Consider the following 27097-nt stretch of genomic DNA (forward strand, 5'->3'; position numbering starts at 1 on the left):
TGCTAATCTAAGTGATAAACTTTAACAGCAATGAAATATAAACTGACTTTAAAAAACAGAATATTATATATGCAATGCACAGTGAAATACAATCTACTAATAGTATACCACCGATATTTGCTCTAGAAGTATCAGATGACAAACAACATTACGTGAACACATACCCCTTCTTCGTCCACTCTGTCGGTACACTTCACATTAGTATCCAAAATTATCTGCATTGTGCGAGTGTATCCTCCAAAGGCAGCATGGTGCAGGGCTGTCCAGCCTTTATAATCACTTACATACGGCAGATACAAAAATAGTAATTAGAAATGGAAAAGCCTTCCATAAATTTCAGATAAATGTAATTGCCTTGTTCTTTGACTCAAACATCTTTGTTTTGGCATGACTACTGTAGAAATGTCCATGCCTTCCATCAACTATTATGTGATTAAAAATGCATCATTCCGAAGTAAAAGGTTCAAGACAATAAAAGTATTTTGGTCCCCCTCTCTCCTTTCATCTCTCTATTCACGTATAAATGGGGATTGCACCCATTTTCTTAGGTGTGCCTTGAAAATTAGTCAAATATTTACAATATTCTGTTACTAATACCTGCAACAGAGATGGCACAGATCATGACCGTGTTATAGAATCATGCATTTAAAGGCAGTAATATACAAATCATTGTAAGCACATAAATCTATTTCAATTAATATTACTTCATTGTAGTTTAACAAAATTGAGCCTTTAATCACATAGAACTTATCAGGTCATTTCATCAAAAAACGCTAAGTTTAAGTCTAAATTAAGCCTAAATAAATACACAAACACAAACCTGTGCACACACATTATATATCAATCATCATCACTATCCTAGCTAGGTGGTCTAGTCCAGCTAAGGAAACATGAAATAAAGAGCTTGACAGCAGTTCACTTAGTGGGTCCTCCACAGTCATAAATACTGAATGTATGACAGGTCTGTTTGGTATAGAATCTCTTCAGAACACTTAGATCCCTAGCTCCAAGGTGCAGATGCAGTACAGATTGCCAAGGATTTGGAAGCATAGCATTTGAAAGTTAAAGCTCTAGAATATACCCTGTAAACAGGACTCTAAAGAACCTAAACTTTCACTAGCTTTGGCTTCAGGTTTGGTTCACACCAGGTTTTGCAGGTTTGGGCCTGGGAACTTTGAAAATCCCATCAGGATGTGGAGCTGCTTTGACTATCTTTGACCTGAAATTGAGACTGAGAGTGAAAGGCAAGTTGCCTGCAAACCACCAGTTCTGAGATCCCATACCCAAACCTATAAGTGAACATGAAGGGAACATCAGTGAAGCTGACATGACTAATTTATTTCCAAAACAGTACTTTTTCCATTAAAAAATTCAATATTTTTCTCTCAGTTGGATTTGGAGAAATCTCAGTTTTGCCAGCACTAGTAGCCCTGGTTCTATGCATGAGGCAGGAGGGAGATACAATCAGCTTAGTTTTACAAATATTATATAAATTTACTTTATTTTATATACATGTATATATTTGTATATATTATTTATTACTATATATTGTATTTATATTGTATTAGCTTCCCAGTTACTGGACATAAAATGTATGGTGATGGTTCTTTACCTTAATGAACAGAAATCTGATCACTTACCAGAGGAAAAGGGCCCCTCTCTTCAGAAGAAACTGAACTACCTTCTCATGACCATTCTGGGCTGCCAAATGAAGGGGAGTCATTCCCTTCTTATCACCTTCATTCAAAAGTCTTGTGTCTTTCATATCTCTTATAAGTCGTTGACATGTATTGATGCGTCCATAGCTTTGAAAGATAAACATATAAATTAATGTCAAAGAAATATGGATGGGAAAATGGCATTGATTCCACAGCCTAGACTGTACTACTAACCTGGCAGCAAAGTGTAAGGGTGACTTCTTGTCCCTGCTCTTAGAATAAATGGAAACATTGAGGCTGAGTAAATTATTTACAGAGAGGGCCACACCTTGTCTGCATGCATAATGCAATGGAGTGCATCCTTCATTATCTTCATCCACTACAAGATTTTTAATATGTTCCATCTGTTACCCCCAAAAGAACAAAAGCACAGAATTACATTTATATCAGTGATGCTCCAGCTTTTAACAGTTCCTAACAATTGCATTAATATTTTTAAGGCAGTATCTAAAAACAAGAAATAAATAAGTGTAGTAACAATGAGCACTTAATATCTTCTGATTAGTGGGTCATCATTTTTAAAAAGAATTACTCTTCAGAGAACACAGCAACTTGCCAACCTGTGCCCTCACTGCAATCCATCCATAGAACAAGTTTAACACAGGAGATTCTTCTTTGCTGCCATTCAACCACAATACTCATTGATGTTAACAGAAGGCTTGTACAGAAAGCAAGGGTAGTCTATAGTCTTTATTCAGCAGCAAAACTTCTGGCTGTCAGGAATTATCAGCTCACTGTTTTGTGATATAATTTGTTACCCCAATTTCTTTTTCCTCATCTTCCTCTTTCCTTGTTTTTCTCTGTACCTTGTCTAACACTATCCTATGTATATCCTTTCTTAAAGAAACCAAGAATCAACTCCCTCAGCCTGCTCCACTCTTTGTCTGAATTACTAGTATGATCAATAATTAGAAAGTCAATGTAGACAAGCAAGAGTTATCACTCTTCTTTGAAGTTGATTCCCAACATTTGCTGAAAAGGGAGATTAAATCCATTCTGCACTACTAATTAAAGTTGTTTACAGAGTGCAGCCAACATCATAAGATCAGTTATACATGATTCATGTTTAAAAGGTTGTTTCTAGAATTTTGGAGGCTAACAACTTTAACTCTTTCAAGCAAGCTTGGGTTCTGTCAATATGAGTTCATCTCAGCATAGCCAAATACAAATCTGTATTTTAAATCATTTTTAAAAGGAAATCCAAGACTTCATTACAGTCCAGTCCACAGAAAATTCCTGCAGAATATAATGTAAGCTATTTAAGTCCTAGAGCTTGACTGAATAAGAGCATGTCCTCTAGTTTTACTGCATGCAAACTGGGAAAGTAGAAGTGAAAAGTTCTATATTTTATTGCCTACCTCTTGAGCTATTCAATCCCCCAACAGCAAAATAATTTATGGGATTATGTTATTCCTTTGCCTGGCAATAAGAAAACTGTATTATTGCTTTGAAAAGTTTTCATGAGAGATATCTACCTGTTCAAACTATTTTCTGTGACACTGGGCAACTTAAAAAACACCAGAAACTTTTACCAACATTCCGAAATAAAAAGGTAGTTGTTCTTCCTTCATGTTTTCTAGTAAGGGTAACATAGGCATAAATTGATGCTTACTGTACCTGCAGAAATTTCTCATTCAGATGCTGTAATCCTCCGGGCTGTAACACCGTCAAATGCAAGAAATTCCGACCAAGATGATCTTTTAAAGATACATTTGCTCCTAGATAAATACGGAAATAAATACCAGCAACTTCAAAACTGCTGGTCCCTGGCACTAACTGACTACGTTTAAGGCAAAGGAACAAATGTTGAAAATAAATCCATAAAATTACAAATATCATTTCAAGTCAACATTATATCATTTTACTTACGCTCCCCCCCCCCCCCCCCCAAGTAGTGACACTCAGATTTATTCAGTGCATATGCATTTTGCAGTTCACTGAAGCACTAAGATTTATATGGGGCCCTTATATTCAGAGATACAGAGCACCCACAGATCAAGAGGTAATTTAAACATGCAGATGATCACCCTCTTCTCGTATGGGTTTTACAGTCCATTCCCACTGTAATCATACTGTCTTAACATTTCACTATTTTCAAAATTACAGCAATTTTATCTGGCAAAGCTATTTAAGTAATAATTCACAGAAATACTACATAAAGCAAGCAACAGGAAATGGGAGTTTTTGCCAGTTATGAAAAAAAAAGTGTCTTATAAAAGTTTTTGACCTTGATACAACTTTAAAACTTTTATTATAAGGTTTATTAACAGTTATGTTAACGTTAACAAGAAGAAATACACTAACAATTATTAGCTTGCGCCAAAGGTATAGCAATTGAAAAATATAGCTCAAACATTGTCAAGGTAACTGTGATTCTATAAAATCACAAGTAATATTTGAAATATGAGCTTTAACACTTAAAGATTGATTTCTAGTATGAAACACTATTTTTTGTAAGTGGCATATTTATTCCACGGTTCTTATTACTTTGTGAACTGCTAAGGAATAGAGGGATGGAATGCCAGTGCCACCTCTGCCTTGAGAAACATGAAACATAGCCCACACTTTTTTCTACAGCCTATCCATTCTGTATGAAAAAGGGTGAAATCATCAGTCTAATTCTGCCTTTACCTCCAGGAACACCAGCACAGATTAGCTGTTTAACACAGATACGTCTGGACTGTATGCTGAAGTATTGCATTAAAATTGAGAGGAAAGTTGAATGTAGAGATTTCACATGTATGAACCTGCCCAAAAAAGTATATCATATGCACATATTCTCTTGTACCTTTTGAGAGCAGTAAATTCACAATTTTCCATGATGCACAGGAAGTGGCCAACAGAAGCGGGGATCGACCTTCTATGTCAACACTATCAATATTTGCTCCCTGCAATAAAGAATTTCAAGTTTATCATGAATAATGAATAAATATAATTTTAAAATTGTGTTACCCTTTAAAAGCATAGCAGAACTACAGGCATTCTTACACATGTTCCAGATAAGTAAATTCAATAAACATATTATGTATTTATATATATAAAAAAAGTTTTCAAACTACCAGCCACAACACAGTCATCTATCTATCTGTCTGTCTTTAGATGCCTACTTCTAAGTATGCTGCACTAACACCTCATAATCTTTTAATAGGATACCTTCCCATGCATATGAATACTTAAAATATATAATTTTAACTTGAAAATACTTAAAACTCTGGAAAAATACAAAAATTGCATCCCTTTTGATTATGTTCTCTTACCTATCAAGCAATTAGCAGAACAAGAGCCTTCTGAACTACTGTGCTATACTAGATGAATACTAATCAAGAACTGATACATCCAGGAATATAAAGTTTGATCTGTATAGCTTGATCTACCTTCATTTTCTATTATTGATCATAAATTATGTAAGCCAAGTTAATTTTGATCCCAAAGTAACTGTATCAACAACAGACACATTTTTATTCTCCAAACTTAAGGTTTTTGATATGACCTTTTTCCTTGGGTGAAGCACAAGGACTGGAATGAGATATTCTAGCAAAAGCACAATGTTGATGTTATCTATTTTTGCACAAGGTGCATAATGGCAGGGAAGTGTGGTCACTATGGTGACCTATGGTCATATCAGTAAAATGTTATGAGCATAAACATATCTATCTAAAAAATCCTGCCAATAAGGGAGTATGGTGATACAAGTAAATGAAATAATGAGGTATATATTTTATAATGCTGTAGATACAGTTTTTCTAGGTATTGAGTTGCAAGTTAAATTGGATGGGGTGAACAAAGCATGCAAAAAAAAAATCTATTTCAGAAGTTATCCAAAGATCATTGAAAAAAAAAATCAATTGGAGTTTTTATATTAACGTGAATAATCTTTGGGTCCAGTCCAAATTTGACAGAGTACTAATAATGATAATGATCAATATTTAATTTCTAGGATAGTAAAACCTGTAATATAGTAATAAGAAGCATGTAATAAATGCACTATGTTTACTTTATCAACAGAGAACAGGAAGCTTTCAATGTATGTTGATGAAATGTTTGAGAGTAACACATGCAGGACCTTTTCACCAGTCACCTTTCTACAAGGTCTGACAAACTCTGAAAAATGTTCTTATTGATCAAAGGAACAAACAGAGACCTGTTTATCCAAATGGCTCATTCATTTCAGTGAATACACAGACACCAACTTCCAGTCAATAACACAATCTTATAATCACCTTCACTCTGTTGTTCAGCTCTCAACAAAACAAGTTCAGCAGCATTCATCCTGTATTTATCATGATACGGAGTAACTTACATACTACCACATACGTTTACCATATTTACAATACAGATGAATTAACAACTTGTAAATTTAGCTTCTGAACTCCTTTTACTTTGGCATGTAAATTAGTATCTATTAATTAAAAAGAAATTAAGGTACATATAAATATTACATTTAAAACTGTGAATATCAATTAGTATTTACAGCAATTTAATATGTTCCATTTGGTGAAAATTAAGATAAAAAAAGGGGAAAAGGGAAGTTCAAAAAAAAGCAAAAAAATGTGTAATAGCACTGCTCATTTACTTTGACTAAGCACATTTCAACAAAGTCTACGAAAAGAAACAATCTTTAAAGGAATTAAACTCAGGAAACAACAGACATCTCAATGCTCAATTGTATAGTGCACAGGCAATACACAGGCAAAAAAGCTAATGATCTAAATGAACTTTCTGATTCTCATGTCTTAATTTTTTTTTATAATTGTGTACATAACTTGCAAATACAATCATGCCACGTGCATGCACTGACCAGATACTGTGCACCTAATTGTCATATGTGACAACGGTCATTTTGACATTGCTGTTAAAGTCACTGTGCTTAAAATGTTTAATTTGTAAAGCAATTTATATGTGCCAATTTTGTAAAGCTATAAAGTTTGTAACGTTTAAATGTTAAAACACTGACGTAGGTTTCTGTCTTTCCCTTTTGCTAAGGCTGCAGTGAGTCTTCAGCTATTCCAAACCAGGTCACTGAAACACGGTCTTTTACTCATTGCCATGGTTTGTAGAAGCCAAATGCAAAATAACAAAAGACTGTGGAAGAAATATCTACAGATTTGGATTCTGATTTTTGCATAGCATACTGACCTACAACTTCCAAAATAAAACTGGCATTTAAATGAAAACAGTATACATTGTGTGTCTGGACAATTTTGTTTAGTATAGATAATCTTATCCTTTCTACCTACAAGAGCTACATTTAACACTTAGTTTACAATGATTTTTATTTTCAAACACAAAAATTACCAAAAATAATATAAAGAAAGTAAGCAATATAAGTCAATTTGCAACAAATGTGGATATTTAATGCATAACATGTATAAACTTTGTTCTTTATTAAAACCAGAAAGCCATTCTGACCTGGAATGTGGTATTCGTTTTGAGCAGTAAAAATCACTCCACCTTTTCTTTTTTATTCTCATGTATAAAACAGCATAGAAGATACTTAGTGATCTCACCAGGAGTTCAATCAGCAGGTAACACAGGTTGCATGTGCTGCACCCTACTAATCTTGAGTAGAATATTTTGATCCATTCCCAGAAAGACAAATGAAAACAGTCCTACAGCTTCTACATCGTTATATTCTATACGGAAAGCCAAACAAACCCTCAGCATGTATTCTATAAAAGAGGCCAAAATAGTCAAAATGACACAAGGAATTTAACTTTGTTTTCAGCAAATGTGTGTTCTTAGCAGTGTGAAAGATTTTCCCTCTAATACCTTGTGCACACAAACCGCCACATGTGAAAACATGTGCCTGTATTTCTCAGGTAATAATCTCTGTAGACAGGTTGTTTTGTCAGCCAGGTTTCAGCAGTCAAACCTCACCATTTCACATCTGGATTGAAAATAAGCACAACATCTATTTCTAACTAAATCAAACCCCTTTAAGAGAATCTTGGGAAAAGCAAAACTATACGCAGAAGAGAATTGCTCTTAATGTAATTACCAAGAAATGAAGTAAAAAATTCTTAGCAGTCATAAAATGGGAAAGTCTACTGACTTCTGAAAGTTTCCTCAGCAAACAGAGTGTGGCATATCATGGTTTTATAAGCCTTAGCTTAATTTGTATTAATGGACACTTGGAGCACTGCCAGCAGCATCCCCAGTTACTTTTTTTCCTCTTTCTCCCCTGAAGTTACTCTGTGAAGAAATATAACCAAGCTACTCAGAGTAAAAGGCATTTCTAGATCATGCACACACAAGCTTTGATACATGGCTTTGTGATCCCAGAAGAATGATATGTGCATATATTAGACAAGGATTTATTTCTGAAGAAATCGGATTAAATTTAATGCATGTTCAGCTTTTATTTTGTATTTCATATCATAAAAGTGAAGATGCCTGAACCAGTCTGTCATATCTGGTAAAAGATGTTTATGAAACTTTTCTAAGTAAGCAAAATGGAAATTAAAATGCAAGCTTTCATTCTCTGTAACTGTGGATTACTATTACAGAGCCTTAACTACCACTGTACTTTAATGTCAAGTATGTCTTATGAAGTATATATATATATATAAAACCTATAGCTAAGAAAACATTCTCCTTTATGAATTTCTCTATGCAGACCTGTAGTAACAGATAGTAATAATCTCTATAAACATATCACTTCATTAAATATTTACCATCGAAATCAAATATTCTGCCAGTTCATAATGATCAAACAAGGCCGTCCTGTGGAGAAAAAAATGCAAAATTAGAGTAACATTAGAATGGCGCATGAATTTTCAAACTGTTAGTAGCTCTATTTTCTAATATTTTCAAATATACATATATATTTTTAATAAAGAGACAGAAATACCCTTACTACATTATATTTTAAAAAGGTATTTCCTTTTTTGCCATGGGGTTTCATTTTTTAACAGTTCAATTAATGCCCTGAAAACTCACTATGCGAAACAAACACCTCATTGGTAGATGAACGGGCATTTTGCTACTGATTTTTAACAGAAATAGCTTAATTTCATAAGCCAGATCTTTCTCTATACCACACAAGGTCAAAATATAATTCCATCAGCTTTGGATTTGAATCATTACATGCAGATCTAGAACATGAAATTCATTCCATCCATCTGATCCTCAAAGTTTTTGCTATATATTTAGTTTAAAAATGCTGGAGTAGTGGTTAAAATTGAAATGGCTCAGCTAAAATGTATTCTGACTATGGCAGGCAAGTCTACTTGAAAAAATAAGAAAAAAAAAAAAAAAAAGGTTATACAAAACCCAACATAAATGGTGGTTACATTACAAAAATATATTAGAGTTGCCTATATGCATGAAACATTCTCGGGTTTTATTCTATGAGAAGACACTGAATTATGTGTTAGTTAAAAAAAAAAACAAAACAAGCAGAGAGTATAGAACAGTTAATACACACATTCTATATGCTTTCAGAAGTCAGACCTCTGTGAAATATTTTTACTCTGTGGGCAACACAGAGGGACGATTCCAAAGCTGTGTATCTCAAAGATAACACTTCCCTTAACATTATAAGAGCTAATAACACAGGGTGTACTATAGATAGAACCAATTACCCAAAAGACATATTTGAAAATATGTATCATGGTTCCAAATAAGTCGACATGCCTCCATTATCTATAGCAGAACTCAAGCCAGGCACAAATACTGAGTGCCTCACACACATCCAAAACAAATTCCAAGGTGCCCAAACACAGAGTGAAGTTTTATAAAAATATGTAGATGGAAAATAACAGTAGAAATGTGAATGGATCACATCCAGCCTATGCTTTATGTATCCTTCACTTCTCAAAAAGTTAATGCTCTAATTCAGTTTATTTATATTCAGAGAGATTTGGGTGAGTTTCTACTTTCGAATGATTCTTGATACTGTATTTTTCCCCTCTTTCACAGACACAGGGAGCAAAAAAGTGTCATTCCATTCTTTTTGGTCCAAAGGTTTTTCCAGGACAATCACTTCCATGGATATGAGACCCAGTTATGTATTAAGTAGTACGGCTCTATTGGGTCTGCACAATTTTCTTTGGCATGCTGTCATCACTTTGTCTTCAGTAACGTTCTATTACAGTTACATTTCCAAATGTACTCAAGCCTTATCTTAACTTTACAACACGCACCCCTTTTAATTTCTTCAATTATCTTGTAATCATTTTACTTTATACCATGTTCCAAAGACCAATCATCTCTACTATCATGCTTCCTCATGAGGGGAGTGGAGGGGCAGGCACTGAGCTCTGCTCTCTGGGGACAGTGACAGGACCCAAGGGAATGGCATGGAGCTGGGACAGGGGAGGGTCAGGGAAAGGTTAGGGAAAGGTTCTTCACTGAGAGGGTGGTTGGGCACTGGGATGGGCTCCTCAAGGACATGGTCATGGCACTGGACCTCCTGGAGTTCAAGAGACATTTGGACAATGCTCTCAGACACATGGTCTGATTTTTGGGTAGTCCTGTTGCCAGGAGTTGGACTTGATGATCCTTGTGGGTCCTTTCTAACTCAGGACATTCTGTAAGTCTATGATCCTACTGCTTCCAACTTTCTACCAATTCATATTGTAAAACTCATCATAGAATAACACTGTAAAATTATCACGCTTTACTTAAATACAGTGCAACTGCAAAAATGTGCAGATGGAGAAATATATTATCTTCCACAGAGCTGGTAGCCATCACATTTAAATATGTGCCTTTCTGCTGAAGATGACTGAGGAAAATCTTCCACAGTTTGGTGCTCTGGTTTAAAATAGACTGGTAAAGACTGTAAGTCTAGAAGGTTATTATGTACCAAAACGCCATCTACAACTTTGCAATCATAGGGAAGTGTACCAACATCTACTTGTACTTGAGCAGGTATAAAATATTTCTTTTTGGAAAAAAAAAAAAAGTTTTTATTTTTTTAAACTGTTGACATTCTTTTACACTTATTTTCTGGAGGACATAAGCCATACTAGATGAGGACACTTGTTCCACAACCTCAGAAGCTGTTAACAAATCCATAGACTTGTTCACTTCCTTATTCTTCACTGGAGTGAATTTTCAGTACAAACTGTTAGCAACCATTCCTTGACATGGTACCAAGGTAACTAGACCACACTGTTTTGATTTTGGTATCAGCTCCAAAATCTTTAAAATTCTGACCAAATTGCAGACACTTTCATATAGTACTAAAACCATCTCTTATCCCATAGAGTTCCAACACATGTGGAAGGGTGTTCCCAAGTATACTTTATAATGTGTTACTGGATGCTGTAAGAATATCATGCCAGTGAAGTGTGGCAGAGCAGTCTCCTACCTGTGAAGCAATGTTTCCTTATTCCCATCAACAGCATCAATAATGGATTCTTCACCAGCATAGGATGACATCATTAACTTCACAATCTCAGTTGCTCCTTGAGTGGCAGCAAAATGAAGTGCCGTACATTTTTCATTCTATAAATAGGAAAGTAAAAAAACATTTAAAGCCAATCTAGCCCCCATCCTACTAAACAGGATTCATAATTCCTGAATGCCTGAATTCCTATGCATCTGAAGAAACTTTAGTCTTTAACTAAAATAGTGGAATTCTAAAGAGATCTTAAAGACCGAAACCATTAGAGAGACAGTTTTAAAGGATCACTGCAGAACTCATCATTATTCTACGCCAAACCTTTACAATATACCATAACAAGTCTTAACAATTTTCTACTTGAATTAATAAACAAGCACACACGGCAGCCTTAAACAGAAAAGATGATGCAGAAGAAAAACACAGAAAACCATAGGCAGGACAGTACAAATGAATAAGCAAACAAAACTGCCTCCATAACATGTAATACAGAAAATGCATTTTTAAGAATATCTTTGACTTCTTTATCTTCCTTAGAAGTGCTTCTTAAATACAATTTTCTGCAGGTTTCATTAAAAACAACTTGGTCTAATAAGTTTTTAACTATTATAATCTAAACAGGCATAACAACTATTAAACAATAAATAAATGATTGGAACAAGATTTGACAAAACACAATCTCATTTAGCTACATGGGACAAATCAGCTTTGATATATGCCCGAGGGTTTTGTCTTTGTTCATTTCAGAACACGAAAATTTCATTAAATGTATTGGGATGGGCTTTTTCACAATGCCATGAACATTATCAAAATGGTTCTTACCCATCACAAAACCTGCAGCACGAACCATCTCATGAAAAAGCTGTGTGTTTGAAGAACCAAACAAATACAAGAAGGCTAAACTCTTATCTTTGCTCTCATGAGTTGGTTTCAGCTTTGCAAACAATTTGGTTAATGTCAGATACTTTTTCAACACGAAGCTGGGAGTAGGCCTTTACATCAACAGTATCACAGTGCAATCGTGGTATCACAAATTTGTGCTTGTTTACAAAAAAGACACTATAAAGGGTAGGGCAAGGTTAAGGATTAATAAAAGTGATGAGAAAGGGTCAGATCAAAGATCCCATTTCTGGCAAGGTGCCTAGTAAAGAGTTTGAAAGGAAAGCTGTACCACTGTGGTACTTCTCCAGAGTGCTCTCCCCTACTGCATCTGTGATTCAACAACATCCTAAGCCAGAGGGGATGTCACTGTAATCAGCAGTTACAGACAGATTTTATTCTCCTATGGATCTGTCCATTTTAAATCCATGCAAACTCTTCATATACCCAACATCCTATGTAACTTGTGTGAAGTAGCACACTGACATTTTGTTGCCCCTCTGATAAATGAGAAGGGAGAATTACTAACAACAGACATGGAGGAGGCTGAGGTACTCAACAAATTCTTTGTCTCAGCCTTCACTGCCACTCAGGCTTGCCATGTCTCTCGTTTCCCTGAAACCATAGATGAGGGCTGGGGGAGCAAAGTCCCTCTCACTGTAAGTGACGAGCAGATTCGAGACCACCTGATGAAACTGAACAAGTACAAGTCTATGATGCCACGCATCCCAGGGTCCTGAAGGAATCGGCTGATGTAGTTGCCAAGACTCTCTCCATCATATTTGAAAAGTTCTGGCAGTCAGATGAAGGCACTGGTGACTGGAAAAAGGGAAACATAACTCCCATTTTTAAAAAGAGTAAAAAGGAGGACCTGGGGAACTACAGACTAGTGAGCCTCACCTCTGTGCCTAGCAAGATCAGGGAAAAGACCCTTCTGGAAGCAATGTCAAGACACATGTAAGACAAAGAGGAGACCTGAGACAGCCAGCATGGCTTCTGTAACGGCAAATCATGCCTGACCAATCTGGTGGCCTTCTATGATGGAGTAACTGCATTAGTCAAGAATGGAATTCCTATGGATGTCATCTACTTGGACTTCTGTAACATCTTTGACACAGTCCCACATGACATCCTGATCTCCAAATTAGACAGATATGGATCTGAAGGGTGGATTTGACCATTCAGTGGAAAAGGAATCGGCTTGAAAGCCACACCCAGAGAGTGGTGGTCAATGGATCTATGTCCAAGTGGAGGCTGGTGGTCAGTGGTGTCACTCAGGGGTCTGTCTTGGGACCAGTACTGTTTAATATCTTTATGAATGACATAGACAGTGGGATTGAGTGCACCCTCAGCAAGTTTGCAGATGACACCAAGCTGAGTAGTACAGTTGATACAATAGAAGGGATGGGATGACATACAAAGGGACCTGGACAAACTAGGAAAGTGGGCCCATGTGAACCTAATGAGGTTCAAGAAGTCTAAATGCAAGGTGCTGCACCTTGGTCGAGGTAATTCCAGAAATGAGCACAGACTGGGAGAAGAATTCACTGAGAGCAGCCCTGCAGAGAAGGACCTGGGAGTTCTGGTGGACAGAAAGCTCAACATGAGCCAGCAGTGCACGCTTACAGCTCAGAAAGCCAACTGAGTCTTGGGCTGCATCAACAGAGGAGTGGTCAGCAGGTCGGGGGAGGTGATTGTCCCCCTCTAATGTGCCGTCACAAGGCCCCACTTGGAGTGCTGCATCCAGGTCTGGGGACCCCAGCACCAGAAGGATGAGGATCCATTACAGCGGGCCCAGAGGAGGGCCACAAAGATGATCAGGGGGCTGGAGCACCTCTCCTAAGAAGAAAGGCTGAGAGGGCTGGGGATGTTCAGCCTGAAGAAGAGAAGGCTCTGGGGAGACCTCATTGCAGCTTTTCAGTACTTAAAGGGGGCTAATAAAAAAGATGGAGAACAACTCTTTACTTGGGCCGATAATGACAGGAGGAATGGTTTAAACTAAAAGAGGGGAGATTTAGATGAGATATTAGGAGGAAATTCTTCGCTCAGACAGTAGTGAGGCACTGGAAAAGGTTGCCCAGAGATGCTGTGGATACCTCATCCCTGAAGGTGTTCTGGGACAGGTTGGATGAGGCCCTGGGCAACCTGATCTAGTGGATAGCATCCCTACCCATGGCCGCGGGGTTGGAACAAGACGATCTTTAAGGTTCCTTCCAACCCAAGCCATTCTATGTTTCTGTGGTTCTATGATATGATTTTGCCTCATTTGAACTACAGACTTGTTTTCATTTGCTTCTCCCCAGGCATTGCATCGGAAAACACAATGACCAATGAATATCTGTTCATCTTCTCTCTGTACTACTCAGAGTTTCAGAGATATCTAGTCTTTATCAAAACTATATTTCACTACATTGCAAGTTTTACCTGTTTTAGATCAATTTGGGCTCCAAATTCAATGCACATTTTAATCATTTCTAAGTCCCCACTTTGAACTGCCAAATGAAGTGGACTGCACTTCCCATTATTGGTAAAATTGATGTGGGTTTTAGCAGAGTGACCCAATTCTTCACCTGAGAGATGAAAATAAATGGAAAGCAAAGAAGATATAACAAAAGATATATATATATATATTAATAACAATTAGAACAACAACTGTGGAATAACATTCTCTCCCTCCCACTTTTCAAACCTATAATTAAACAATGGATGGGCACACATTTAGGAACGCAGTGAAGCTTCTGCAGTAATCCTACAAAAGTTACTAGCATGAATTGCCCATAGGAATATTTGCATTGACTTCTTCTAAGCTCCATTACAGTTGTAAGTGCTTGTTTACAGTTCTTTGAGTTGTAAACCTGTAAATTGGTATTGTTACTACAAATAATACATTGTGCTGAATACTTTTAAACAAAGTATTTACCTTTTTTTAAAAGAATTTCCATACATGTTTTTGCACCTGAAAATGCAGCAGCATGGATGGGCATACATCCTGTTTTGTTTGGTTTACATATTTTCCCACCATTTTCAATCTGAAAAACAATGTCTGGATATAGCTTAATGACAAACAGAAAATTCTCACTCATGAATATATTGTTGCAGATATAGTCTCCTCTGCAGCTGTCTCCTTTTTTATGTTGCATATGCATTGTGAAGTTAGTATATATCTTCTGTGTGTTACCTCCATAGTTTTATACATACATGTGCTTCTTTTTGTTTTGCTTTCTTTCTTTTTTATGACCTTCAAGATTAGTTGTTTTTTGTTTGTTTGTTTGTTTGCCACACAAATATGCTTATATACTGCCTTAAAAGATTAAAGTTTGTGAGTAGCCTTGAAGACAATCACTTGACATACACATCTTAATTTTTTTCCACAAATCAGGCAAGATTTTTTCACACAATGTATGGACAAGTAAAGGAACTCAGGTATGCCTGAATTTTTTCTACTGTTTTCTAAATCACAAAATACATCTCTTTTTTTTTTTTTTTCAAAGTATATGTAGCCTGGGGACCTCAGAACATACATAAGAATTACTCCCACCATCTTTTCAAAGAGCTCCTAAGTTTTTCATGAAGTTTTCTTCATGCTTCAGAAGCATATAAATGAAAACTATAAAAAAGAATGACATAGGGGAAGATAAAACACTGTATTTCAGACCCCCCCAAAAGTTCTTTTTGAATTTTAAATCCCACTTTTTCCCCAGCTGATGTTGCGTTTATTTAATAGATGGAGATACTGTAAGGGCATCCACTGAATATTTATTTGCAGTATAAACATCTCATAAAAGTAGCACACATAGGCACACACCTATGCAAAATATCTTGAATATTGCATCCATGAACCTTCCTCCATTAAGCAAAGAACACAGGAATAAAATATCACTGCATCAAAGTAAACAGAATCACATCAAAAAATGCAATAATTATACCTACCAGGAGTGTCAGTGCTTCAGGATTATCCTTGTAACATGCTACAATTATAGGTGTGTTTCCTGCTTCACCTTCCAAATTAACATCTGTACTGCTATGCTGGACTAAAATCTAGATATTTAAGAAAAAATGCAGTCACCCATAAGCAAAAAGAACAACAAAGGCCTATTCTATTACTTTTGTTGTTTATCAGCTATAGCACTCTTATGACTTGCTCTTTTCGCATGCAGAAGTCCATAGTGCAGAAGCAGAGGAGGGACAAAATGAGGAAGAATGTAAAAATATGCAGGTGAAAAGTGCTGGTGAGAACAGACAAATCAAATTCTTTATGGCAGACAGCTGCCTAACTAAGATAAATGCTGCAGTAACTCCAGAGTATCTTAAGTTTCTTAAGTATCTTAAAGTTTTATTTAACAATTTATCTAATACTGGGAGAAAACCTTTTCTGTAGCAGATTGCAGATAGGGATTTTCAAATGAAGTTTATTATTACTGTGATATTCTGTAATCCCTGGAAAGGGGCAATGCTGGAGACTCTAGTCAATTAGGCATTTTTTGGACAGTTATATATAAGATCAAAGGAGATGAGACTTAAAAATAGGAACCGTTCTAGTCATGAATCCCTATTTCAGTCCCTGTTGACAGCTAACACTGAGCTATCAGCGTTAGCCAGTATCTCTGTGACTGCTTCCCACATATTTATGAGGAGCAGAGGATCTGAAAATGACATGACCATACTGCACCACATTTTTGTTTCTATACCCGTGTATTTATTTATTTCTCCTTCAATAATTCCAATGATTTTTTTGAATTTTCTGGTACTGGATGAACTGACACATTTTAATCGTTCTCACGGAATTTGATGATAGAAATCACATGAAAATTAGCTTGAACAAAGAACAGAGTGGGGAAAAAATTAGAGCACATACTTAGTCAAGGGCAGAGCTGCAAGATAACCCAAATAAAGAACTTTATACAAAGCCCATTTTTAAAATGTCATTGTATTTTAGATTTTATAATTTTATAATTCTTAATTGATAATAAATACAGATTTTGTGAAAGATGCGAGGACAGTAAAATGTTTTAGCACTGAAAATCTCTAAAGGATTTTAAATCTTGAATACAGGAACATGATTTTCTTTCCTTTGGATGAACTAGAAAAAGAGACATCTTCAAAGAGAAAAAAAAAAAATGTGTTGTGGTTGCATTGGCATAGTAAATTCAAGAACTTTACAAATTATAAAATTATATCCAAATACCATATATGGAATGAAAACATTCTCACTATACTTGGTCAAATGACAAAAAATAGTGTTAAAAAGAACCTTCTGCTGTGCTGAGAAGACCCAAACCTTTCTATAAGGATTGTATGTTGTATATTCTGCTTGCCAAAGAAGGCATATGAGGAGCTACATCCAGGATACAGCATATATAAACAAGGTCTTGGTGTTCTGCACACAGCTGCTGCTGAGCTGCTTATCAAATCTGTATATTTATGTGGACTTTAGACTTACCTTAACAATTTCATTATGCAGGGACTGTACGGCCATATGCAAAGGTGCCATCATATTGGAGTTGAGAATGTTTGGATTGGCTCCTCTACTGAGAAGTAAACTAACACTTTCAACCTGGTTTTTCTTTGTGGCCCAGTGCAGTGGGGTATTTCCAGAAGAATCCATCACATTTAATACTAGGTCAAAGGAGAGCAAATAAAACAAAACCAAAAACAAAGCAAAATCATCAAATGTTACAATCGTGTTTTCTAAAAAAAGTGTCTTCAATGAAGGTTTAGGTCTGTGCTACTGTGCTTCTTTAAAGAGAAAAAGAGAAAGATCACATTTCACACAATGTGCTGCGTTAAATTAACTACATATTGTGCTGAAAACAGTGTATTGGTGAGAGAAAATGTTCTATTAAAATATTAGTGCCTTAAAGTATTAGTGCATTACAATAGCAGAGAGGAAGTTTGATAAGGTTAGGAAATAACAATAAAGCTTTTTATTAGATCTTTAGAAATTATAATAGCAGAGAGATAGGAAGGGTGAAACATCTGTCTATTTCCTGCACATTATTGTACACTCTTTTTTTTTTCCCCCCAGAGTTACTTGATTTACCTCTTTCCTTGCCTCTTCTCTTTCCTACCTTCTTTGACTTTGCAGCCATTGCTTTAGAGGCCACACAGAACAAGCAAGTGCAAACAATTAAAATAAGAGATAACAAAAAACTGCTTGCAAATTATGAGAGGATTACAGCCTTCATCTATTCAAATTTGTTTAAGACCACAGATGTAAATCAGTTCATGTCAGTCATAAAACTGGTCTGTTCTACATATATATTTTGAGTTTCAAAATTGGAAATTAATTTCAAAATAAACTCTGAAAAATCAAGGCAAAAATGATATACTGAAAAAAAAAAAGAATATTTTTCAGCCAGAATAATCTAAAATTTGTCTGTCATTTGGTGAAAAATGAGCATTTCTCATGAGCATTTCTCATCATTTTATGTTTGCTCAGTAGCTCACAGTCTATCAGTGGAGTTCTAGGCAGTTTCACTACGCTGACTAACAACTATTAAACAACATGTTTTTACAGAAAATGTTTTTACATCATTCAAGAACCCATGTTCTCCCACTTACTGCTTCTTCCCTAAAATTCTTTAGATGACCTATCTCATCAAATATTTATTTTTCCCCACTATTAAGTAAACAAGAGTGAAATGATAATAATGACAGAAACTAGTACCTTCTTCTCAGTACCTCCATACTTTCTTACTTCTATATCTGTTTCCTCTTGGCTAGTACCAACCATGTGTCTGCAGCTTAACAAATGTTTGTTTCCACTACATTATATTGAACTGTACGTTCAATGTATTACTCCTAAACTGACGTTTTTATTAAATTATATCAGAACTCCATTAAAACAGGTCTGAAGTGCTTATGTGCATTCAGAAAATATTCAATTATGTATCAACACTAAATTGACTTGGAAATATTTAACAAGTGTTAACAACTTGAATGACAAGTACAAGAAACAACAACACTTTTCTGTTTCCAGTGTTTTAAATGTGATAAAAGATGATATATAATGCACATAAGGAAGATAGTCAAGCCTGATGTACCTCTGTGAAGTTTTCTTTTTCTTATCTGAAGACCATAAAACTGAGTTCCAAATGATGTAAGGGGCACCAAATCACTGTATTAGAGAGCAAACAGTACTAAGACAATAAGGGTGACCCAAATCATACCTAAGATACTGCAAAATGTGACAGTTTCAACTATTTTTGCATGTAGAAATATAGATAACACATACCAATTCTACCTAAGTTGGGTAACAAACACTTTCATTACTGATTTTTTTTTTAATTCCATTAAATAAAATAATTCATAAAATGTGTGTTACCTTCACAGGACGAATCATCTATAATCAACTGCATTAATTACCTTCACAGGACGAATCATCTATAATCAACTGCATTAATTCTATTTGACCTCCTTCTGCAGCATGATGCAGTGGGGTGGCATTTAATTCATCCACTTTGGTAAGTCCAGAACGATTCTTCTTAATGAAGCTCCGCAGCCTACAGGCACTTCCATCTGAAATCACCTATTTTGGACATATATTTTCTCATTTACTTTCATAAAGCAGTACACAAATCCTGATCAGATCAAGTCAACAGTGAAACTGATTTTACTGAACAGAACAAAAATTAACAGAAATGGAAGTGATCTAGAATATATTATTTCATCTTCTGCAGTGAGATCAAGATAGTCCCTCCAACCCAGGAACCTCGAACTAAAAAAGTCATCACTTTCAGTTATGTACTTTGCAGCTGTGACCAAATCAAATGAATTCAAGAGAGATGAAAAACTGATAATAGTGTTCATCTCCTCTTCTGGACTTTTCTACAGAGACTGACATTATGATATGGGCTTTTGATTCCAGCCCTTGGGTTTCTATGATTGTAAAATCAGAGCATATATAATCTATGATTATATGTCAGAGCAACCAATAAATTCTTCAGTTTACAGCTCTGTCCTACTTGCATCCCATGGGCCTCAGCTCAAAACAACCCAGCATCTTCATGCTGTAATACAATAAAAACCCTCTGACAGCTCAGCCATCTCACATCTTTATACAACCCTGATACTGCACTTTGCAGCCTAAACCCACTATGGAAAGCCTGCAGATTCTTCCTCTAGGAAGTTAAAGTGTTTCAAAAAACATTCTTGCAGATGAGGAAAGGTAGTAAAAATGAGTGCAATAGAATGGGCAAAAATCTAAAGTTATTCAAGTTATTAAAAAAGATTAAAAGGGAATTAAAAAAAGGGGGGGGGGGGAGAAGAGAAAAATGCATACCAAAAGTAATGCAAACTCTCAAATATGATTAAGAAAGCAAAGCAAGAAAAAAGGAAATCCCAAAAATCACCATTCTCTCCTCAGCAGCAAAAGAAAAGAAAAACTTCATCTCCAGGATCCCTCAAGCCACAAAGACTCAAAAGTTTTTGCTCTCATTAAGCAAATACATGTTATGGGGCTGCTCATTCAAACACTTAAGCATGTGTTTAACTTCTTTCAGCTTAATAGTCCCATTGACATCAATGAGATTACTCATGTGAATGATGTTACAAATATGTTTAAAGATTTAGGACATTGGGGCCAAACACAGGGGTAGCATCTGCTCCAAAAGTGCAATCAGAGAGAGCTGATAGAAAACAGGCGATATCATTGTGAAATGGGTATTCAGGATGACTCAACAGTCATAAAAATAAGAGGTCAATAACATACACAAACATCTACACATTTTATACACATTGAAGGACTATTTAAGAAATTATTATAGATCCCTATATATATGCATCAAGTATCTTGTATTCCTCCTTACATTATAATGTAATTTTAATTGTAAACAATTTTAAATCATTCTACCGATTTAAATCACATTTCATCACTAAGTTGGGACTTTTTGTCAATGTGAGATAAAATGTGGCTGAAATACTGCATGATGAGAATTTCTAACATCAAAAATAAGATTGTTTAGCCAGTACTGCAGTGTTTCCATAACAAAATAGGAAAGCAAGAAATCAGTTAGGTCCTCTTCGTACTTTGTTTACCTTGAAAAAAAATGAAACAAAACAAAACAAACAAAAAACACCAAAACAAACAAACAAACAAAAACTAACCAACAAAAAAAAAAAAAGAGCAATCTTTTTAACCAACAGCAACTCCTTTCTGGTTTGCCTGACCTGCTCCGTAAGGACAGATCACCTACCTGAGCAGCAACTCACGTAACGCAGAGGAGGTGTTGCTTGGGACTAGAGCTGGCACACGGGGCATGAGGTTAGAAATGACATCAAACCCATCCACGTACTTTGGCATATTTGTTTAGGTAACTTTGGAGATTTTTAAGAATAGGTTGTCATCTAATTAACCTTTTGCTTAATTATTCTGACTGTTACAAAAGGCTTCTCTAGCATCTGGTCAAGGTTTCTCTCATTGCAACATGAATGCATCACTTCTTGTCCTATTCTCCCTTTTCCTCCGTAACAGTTCCAGTACTCAACTTTCTTTTCGGGACGTTTTTGCTAGAGGGTGTACTCATGACCACATCACCATGTAGACCTCTGGAAAAGGGGTCTCCTCCACAGGGCCACGCCAGGGGATGCCAGCCCATTTCAGCTCCTCACACCCTCCCTTTGCCCTACTCTGGCCTTTGAGCCACTGCCACCATGCCACCTCCCGCCCCTCACAGCTCTTCGGGGGCACCTCGACGTGGCCATGGAAAAGGCGTTGTGGAGGGAAGGTTATCAGGGACATGACATCTTTTCCCTGTCTTGCTCACCTCACGCCCCTTGCCCACCTCACGCCCCTCACCCCAAGTCTCTGCCATGGGCGCCATCGTATCCCCACCGGGCTTCACCCCCGCTACCCTCCACCCCGGGGACCCCCCACCCCACTGGGCAGCACCCCGCTGCCCTCCCCACGCACCTTGAAGACATCCTGCGAGGCGACGGAGGCGGCATCCGCTTCGCAGACGACGCCCTGGTAGGCGCTGGACCCGGCCGCCTTCTCCCGCGACTGGCAGAGCCGCCACAGAGAGCGCTTCATGGCGCCCGCCCGCCCGGCTCCGAGCAGCGCCCGCCCCGCCCGCTCCGGCTACCTGCGGGGCGAGAGACCGAGTGGCGGCCGCCGCCGAGGCACGGACCGGGCCGCCCCGCCGCGGAGCCGGCAGGAGGCGGGGAAAGCGGGCGGAGGCGCTCCGCCGCTGCCCCCGGGAGGGCGAAGCGATGCCGGCCGGGGCCGCCCCTGCGCCCGGGGGCCCGGAGGGGGCTTCGGGTGTCGCGGCTTCGAGGGCTGCTGGCTCTCCCGGGGCCGGGGGGGGATCGTCCCTCCGCTCACAGGCAGCGCCCGGGGTCGTCCCTCAGGGGGAGAAGCCCGGCTCCCTCAGGCGCCGCCGTCGGAGAGCGGTGCCACGGCCGGCCGCCTGCGGTGGGGTCAATGTGGGGAGGGAGCCGAGCGCCCACGCTTTTTTTTTTGTTTTGTTTTTGTTTTTTCTGTTTAATTCTCTCAGTGCTGCGAGATTTCCGGAGTATCTGCCTAGAGATCTCAGCGCATCTGTGAAGGCGAAACCTGCACCGAAGGAAGAGGCAGCGCAAAATTGGGGCACCCGGTGCGAAACTGTGAGGAGAAGAAACACTCCTCTGGGCCAGCCCCTGCCTTGTAGCGGCACAGTGGGGACTCAGAGGACTTTCTTCTAGCCCTTGTTGTACCAGAAAATCCGGAGCAGCTTAGGAAAGCTGTAGCAAAAATGTAGAAAGAAGCGGTGCGACGTATTTCAAAGGGTTAACCACTAAAGCAACTTTAACTGAGTCATACTGAGTCTTTAATGAAATCGTTTGTAATTCAGGAAAGCTAACAGTTTACTTAATGTGATAAGAAAAGCCATACCAAAGGTCAGGCTTGCAGCCCTGGCTCAAAGTAGCGGCCGGGGCAGATGCTCGGGGAAAAACAATAGGAAGCGTGTGGGAGCGCTTTCTGCCTGCGAGGTCATGGTTTGCGGCCCTCAACAGCTTCCTGACCCAGGTGTTGCACCCAGTCCGGCCTGTTTAATACCCATCAATTTGTAATTCTCCATTACTTTGCTCCTGCCCCTTTGGAGCCCTTTTTATGCTGTTCGTGCCACAACATCCAGTGGCACTAAGTGCCATAATTTCATTGTGTATTTGTGGGAAAAAAAAAATAAAAAATTCTTTTTACCACTAATTTCACTTAGTGCTCCCTAGTGTTTTTATTTGGAGAAATTGAGAGTTGTTTCCCATTTTTTATTCCTGTTACTACTCAATATTTCGAGAAGTTTTTTTCCATCTCTTCTTGCTGATGGGACTGGGTTTGCATGGTTTCCTTTCTGAGGGAAGCCATTTGATATCCCTGAGCGTCCTCATCCTGCTACTCTGCATCTTTTCTATGCTCCTTTTGAAACGGAATGACAAGACCTACGAGCAGAAATCTTGTAGTCATGCAATGCTATTAATTAGTTGCTCGTTTTTTTTCTTCATTCCTCTCCTAAATGTTCACAATGGTATTTGCTTTTTTGAATGCCATTGAGCTAAGTCTCTAGAGAATTTTTGCTGCTCCACCACAATCCCTTTTCTGAGTGGTGATAGTATAAATAGCATTAATTATCGTGTGAGGGTAGTTGGGTTTATAGCTCCCTTGTGTGCCCACTTAGCCTTTACCAACACTGAATTTCATTTGACATTGCATTACTCTATACCCCACAGTTATCTTCATTTTTGGTCATTCTGAAAAATTCAACAATGCCTTCCTGGTCACAAGAATATCTTTACACCACTGGTCCTTATGCTGATTTTGTGGGGTCCTAAGGAACCTCCCTGCCTTGCAAATACTATCCATTTAATTCTGTTCTGTGTTTTGTAGCCCTTAATCAGGTTCACGATATCCTGCCTGCCTGTCCTAGAACAATTTTTGTTTCATTAAGAGACAACAAGGAGGGACCTTACCGAAGGACTCTCCCAAATGCACGTATCACTGGCATCATTTATACTTTTGCACTTGCCAGTTCCCTCAGATAGTTCCACAGCTACGTGTAATGCCAGACTTCTCTGAAACACTGTGTTCACTGTGTTGATCCTAGAGCCTTTAACTCCAGAACCATGTATAGTAAGATGCTTAAAGTTACACACCCTTAACTCAATAGTCTTAAAATCCTAAGATTATATAGTCCTAAGACTAACTCAGTGATTTTAAATGCTTGTGGTGTAGACCTTCAGTCATATGATTTTTCAGGCAACATTAAAAAAATGAAAAAAACATGTATTCAGCCCATATTCTGTGGAAGTCATAGGTACTGTATATGTTCAACAGCAGCACATTTAAGGTACATTTTTATGTCATCTTTAACCGTGACAGTGAAAGAGGGTAATTTATGCTACAGCAAGAAAGCTATACTTAAGAAAGCTAGCCATTAGCGGCTTCAGTGATTTTGATTGTATGTCTTGAGATTAAGTCACTAGAGGAGTCCTTTGTATTTCTAAACCCTTTCATGGTACTTCCATTAAGAGCAGCCCCAGATGGTGAGATTGTTCACCTTTCCATGGTGAAGCCCCTTTTAATTCCCTGTCTAGCCTTCACTTTTCTGTTGTCTATAGCCCTCTTTATGAAAAATTCAACTCAACAAGTAGCAGTCTAGATGCTGTATAAAAAAAACAAATGCTGTTTTCTGCAAGAATCATTACCTGGAAATAAAGACAGCGATCACTGAAACATTGGTAAGTATTGTTAAGTTCATATCATCCATTTTTTCTTAAACCTCTCTAAACTGCAGTCAGAATAATGCTGTGAAAAAATAAATGTCATGATCCTCAAACAACCAGTTTTACTTATTTTCTTGAATCTGATAATGCTGCCCCCTTCTTTTAGAATTACTGTTAGTTTTCAGTCTTCTAGTAAATGTTCAGAAGAATATTCAGACGACGAAAAATAATACAGATTTTCCATTCCCAGGAGGAATCAAATGGAATTTTAAGTAGGCTGACCACAGCTTTTATTTCTACATAATGATTTGACATAAGGAACTAATTCACATAAGTAGTCAAAGAGTAACCTTTTTACGACTGTTTTTCCCAAGAGTGGATTAAAATACATTTATACCATTTTATTTCAAACATGATCTCGCTAATGGTAGAATAGTGGATCCATTAGTATAAGCAAAGTTCACTAAAAGTAACCACAGAAAAACATTTCATTAAAAATGATTGTTTAATAATTAAATTGTATATACAGTAAATATGCACCATTCCAGTCCTGTAGCCTTAGTAATAGTGTACTGCAATTTTGTTAAATTTGTAGGCATAGGAACTGCAAATTCAAGCAAATAACAGTAATGAAAAGAATGTACTGTATGTTTTCTGCTTTGGAAGTGCTTTATTTGGCAACAGTGTTATACAAATTATGAAGTTTAAAATTATATTGAGGATTGTGTATTGTCAGCTTAATTCAGTAAGCCAAATGAATTTCTGATGTTACTTCAGATATTGGTTATGGTCATCTAGAAATTAATCTGACCTACTGCCTAACCAAGCTTGGACACACTGTCTCTTACAAGTTTTTTGAAACATTCTCATACTTCCAATTGAGAAAAAAGTTGAATTTAACTCATTTAACTCACATTTTACAGATACGTCTAATGGATTTTTCATTGTATTTTTTCTTCTTGACATTTTGATGAGGTAAGGAACATGCTGTAATCCTCAGCAGAAGATTTTAAGTTACTGACAGATTTATTACATACCTTGTTCAAAAAAGTGAATATAGAAAACAATAATTATTCCTCTATGCTGTGGTGTTTGTTTTTTTTTGTTTTGTTTTGTTTTTTTCCTGGTGATAACCACATATGAAATACACATATTGAGTCTTGCTCTTAATTCTTCAGACAAGAAGCATATAAGCTGGATCTACAAAAGGGTGGTAGACTACTGCAAAAGTGAATACAATCCCAAACGCCCTGCCCCTGCGAGAGCTGGATGCTTCAGAGTGGAGCGTGTGCAGGTGAATGTGACCCAGGTACCTGTTTCAAACAGTAATCCTCCTGTGAATAAGGGAGCTAAGACGTTCCTTGCAAGCTACCTCTTGCAAGCATAAGGCTTCTTACATACCATGTACAGTTGAAAACCGCAGCATAAGTCTCCCTCAGACTTTTCCTACTTTTTAAGAAAACAGTCCTGGCCACAGTATGGTAGCTTGCTTTCTGGTAGTGAGGCTCTCTACTCCTCCTGATGAAGCTGTGCTAATGTAGAGCCAGAGATTGAAACGGAACCACAGAATGGCTGAGGCTGGAAGGGACCTCTGGAAGTCACCTGGTCCAACCCAAGCAGGGCCACCCAGAGCAGGTTGCCCAGGACCATGTCAGGGTAAAATGCTGATGTCTGGCTCCCTAGCTCACTGGAAAACTTACCTTCTTGCTTCTGCCTCCAGGACTGTTTTTGCAGTTTTTCATTCAGCTATCATTGACCAAACCCAGCAACCATCTTTGAAGCAGGGACCTCAACCCTGGACATCCCTTAACAGCCAAATTTAGGAAAAGTTGAACTATCAGGCTTCAGAAACTTTCTGGTCCATAATGTCCAATCAGTCTTAAGCTTGGCTATTATGTGCAAATTGGTTTCAGTTCTGGATATTGCAGAGATATACCTCTAGGTGTACCAGCTGTAAACAACTGGAGAAACAGACATGAAATATATGTTCCTCAGGATATTCATACATGTAAGTGTTAGGCAAGAGTTTGTTTTAGGCAAGACACTCTTATATTTAAGAAACCTAAATGCCTAAATATACCTACAGTCTAGTTTAAGGAATTTCTTGCTGACCATTGTTACATTCAGAAAATATTTTTTCTTAGTGCTGTTTGTTCTTTCCTCATCAGCCGCATATTTTATATCACCATTGCTGTCCTAACATGCACGCGGTTCTTCATCCTAAATGCTGAATGTAAAATAGCAGTGCACATTATTTCCAACAGTATTAATGTCAGCATTTCAAAGTTATTTTTACAACGGTAACTCTACCCTGTCTACAGTATCATCCTACCATCTCTATCTCTTGCAAATTCTTCTCCATTGGCTTCTCTATTTATATTTCGTGGTTGCTTAATCCTCTTTCTTCTCTTTACCTGACATTATTTTCTTTCTGTACATATTATCCATCCAAAGC

General features: G+C 37.5%; 1 protein-coding gene across 2 annotated transcripts in view; it reads right to left on the reverse strand.

Moving 5' to 3' along the window:
• TRPA1 (transient receptor potential cation channel subfamily A member 1) overlaps nucleotides 1–22460 on the reverse strand; it is a 40868-nt gene extending 18408 nt beyond the window's left edge. For both annotated transcript variants that reach the window (XM_048077057.2, XM_048077056.2), the window contains exons 1-13: nucleotides 21857–22460; nucleotides 19312–19474; nucleotides 17387–17562; nucleotides 15877–15984; nucleotides 14867–14975; nucleotides 14371–14516; nucleotides 11035–11171; nucleotides 8393–8441; nucleotides 4507–4606; nucleotides 3336–3436; nucleotides 1893–2062; nucleotides 1641–1805; nucleotides 165–279 (exon numbers count right to left, since the gene is read on the reverse strand). In XM_048077057.2, coding sequence (XP_047933014.1) covers nucleotides 165–279; nucleotides 1641–1805; nucleotides 1893–2062; nucleotides 3336–3436; nucleotides 4507–4606; nucleotides 8393–8441; nucleotides 11035–11171; nucleotides 14371–14516; nucleotides 14867–14975; nucleotides 15877–15984; nucleotides 17387–17562; nucleotides 19312–19474; nucleotides 21857–21976 — 1659 coding nt within the window. In that variant the 5' untranslated portion in view covers nucleotides 21977–22460. The remainder of the gene's footprint in view (nucleotides 1–164; nucleotides 280–1640; nucleotides 1806–1892; nucleotides 2063–3335; nucleotides 3437–4506; nucleotides 4607–8392; nucleotides 8442–11034; nucleotides 11172–14370; nucleotides 14517–14866; nucleotides 14976–15876; nucleotides 15985–17386; nucleotides 17563–19311; nucleotides 19475–21856) is intronic.
• Between the last annotated feature and the right edge of the window lie 4637 nt (nucleotides 22461–27097).

The sequence above is a fragment of the Anser cygnoides genome, chromosome 2, assembly GCF_040182565.1.
Source record: "Anser cygnoides isolate HZ-2024a breed goose chromosome 2, Taihu_goose_T2T_genome, whole genome shotgun sequence".
Lineage (NCBI taxonomy): Eukaryota > Metazoa > Chordata > Aves > Anseriformes > Anatidae > Anser > Anser cygnoides.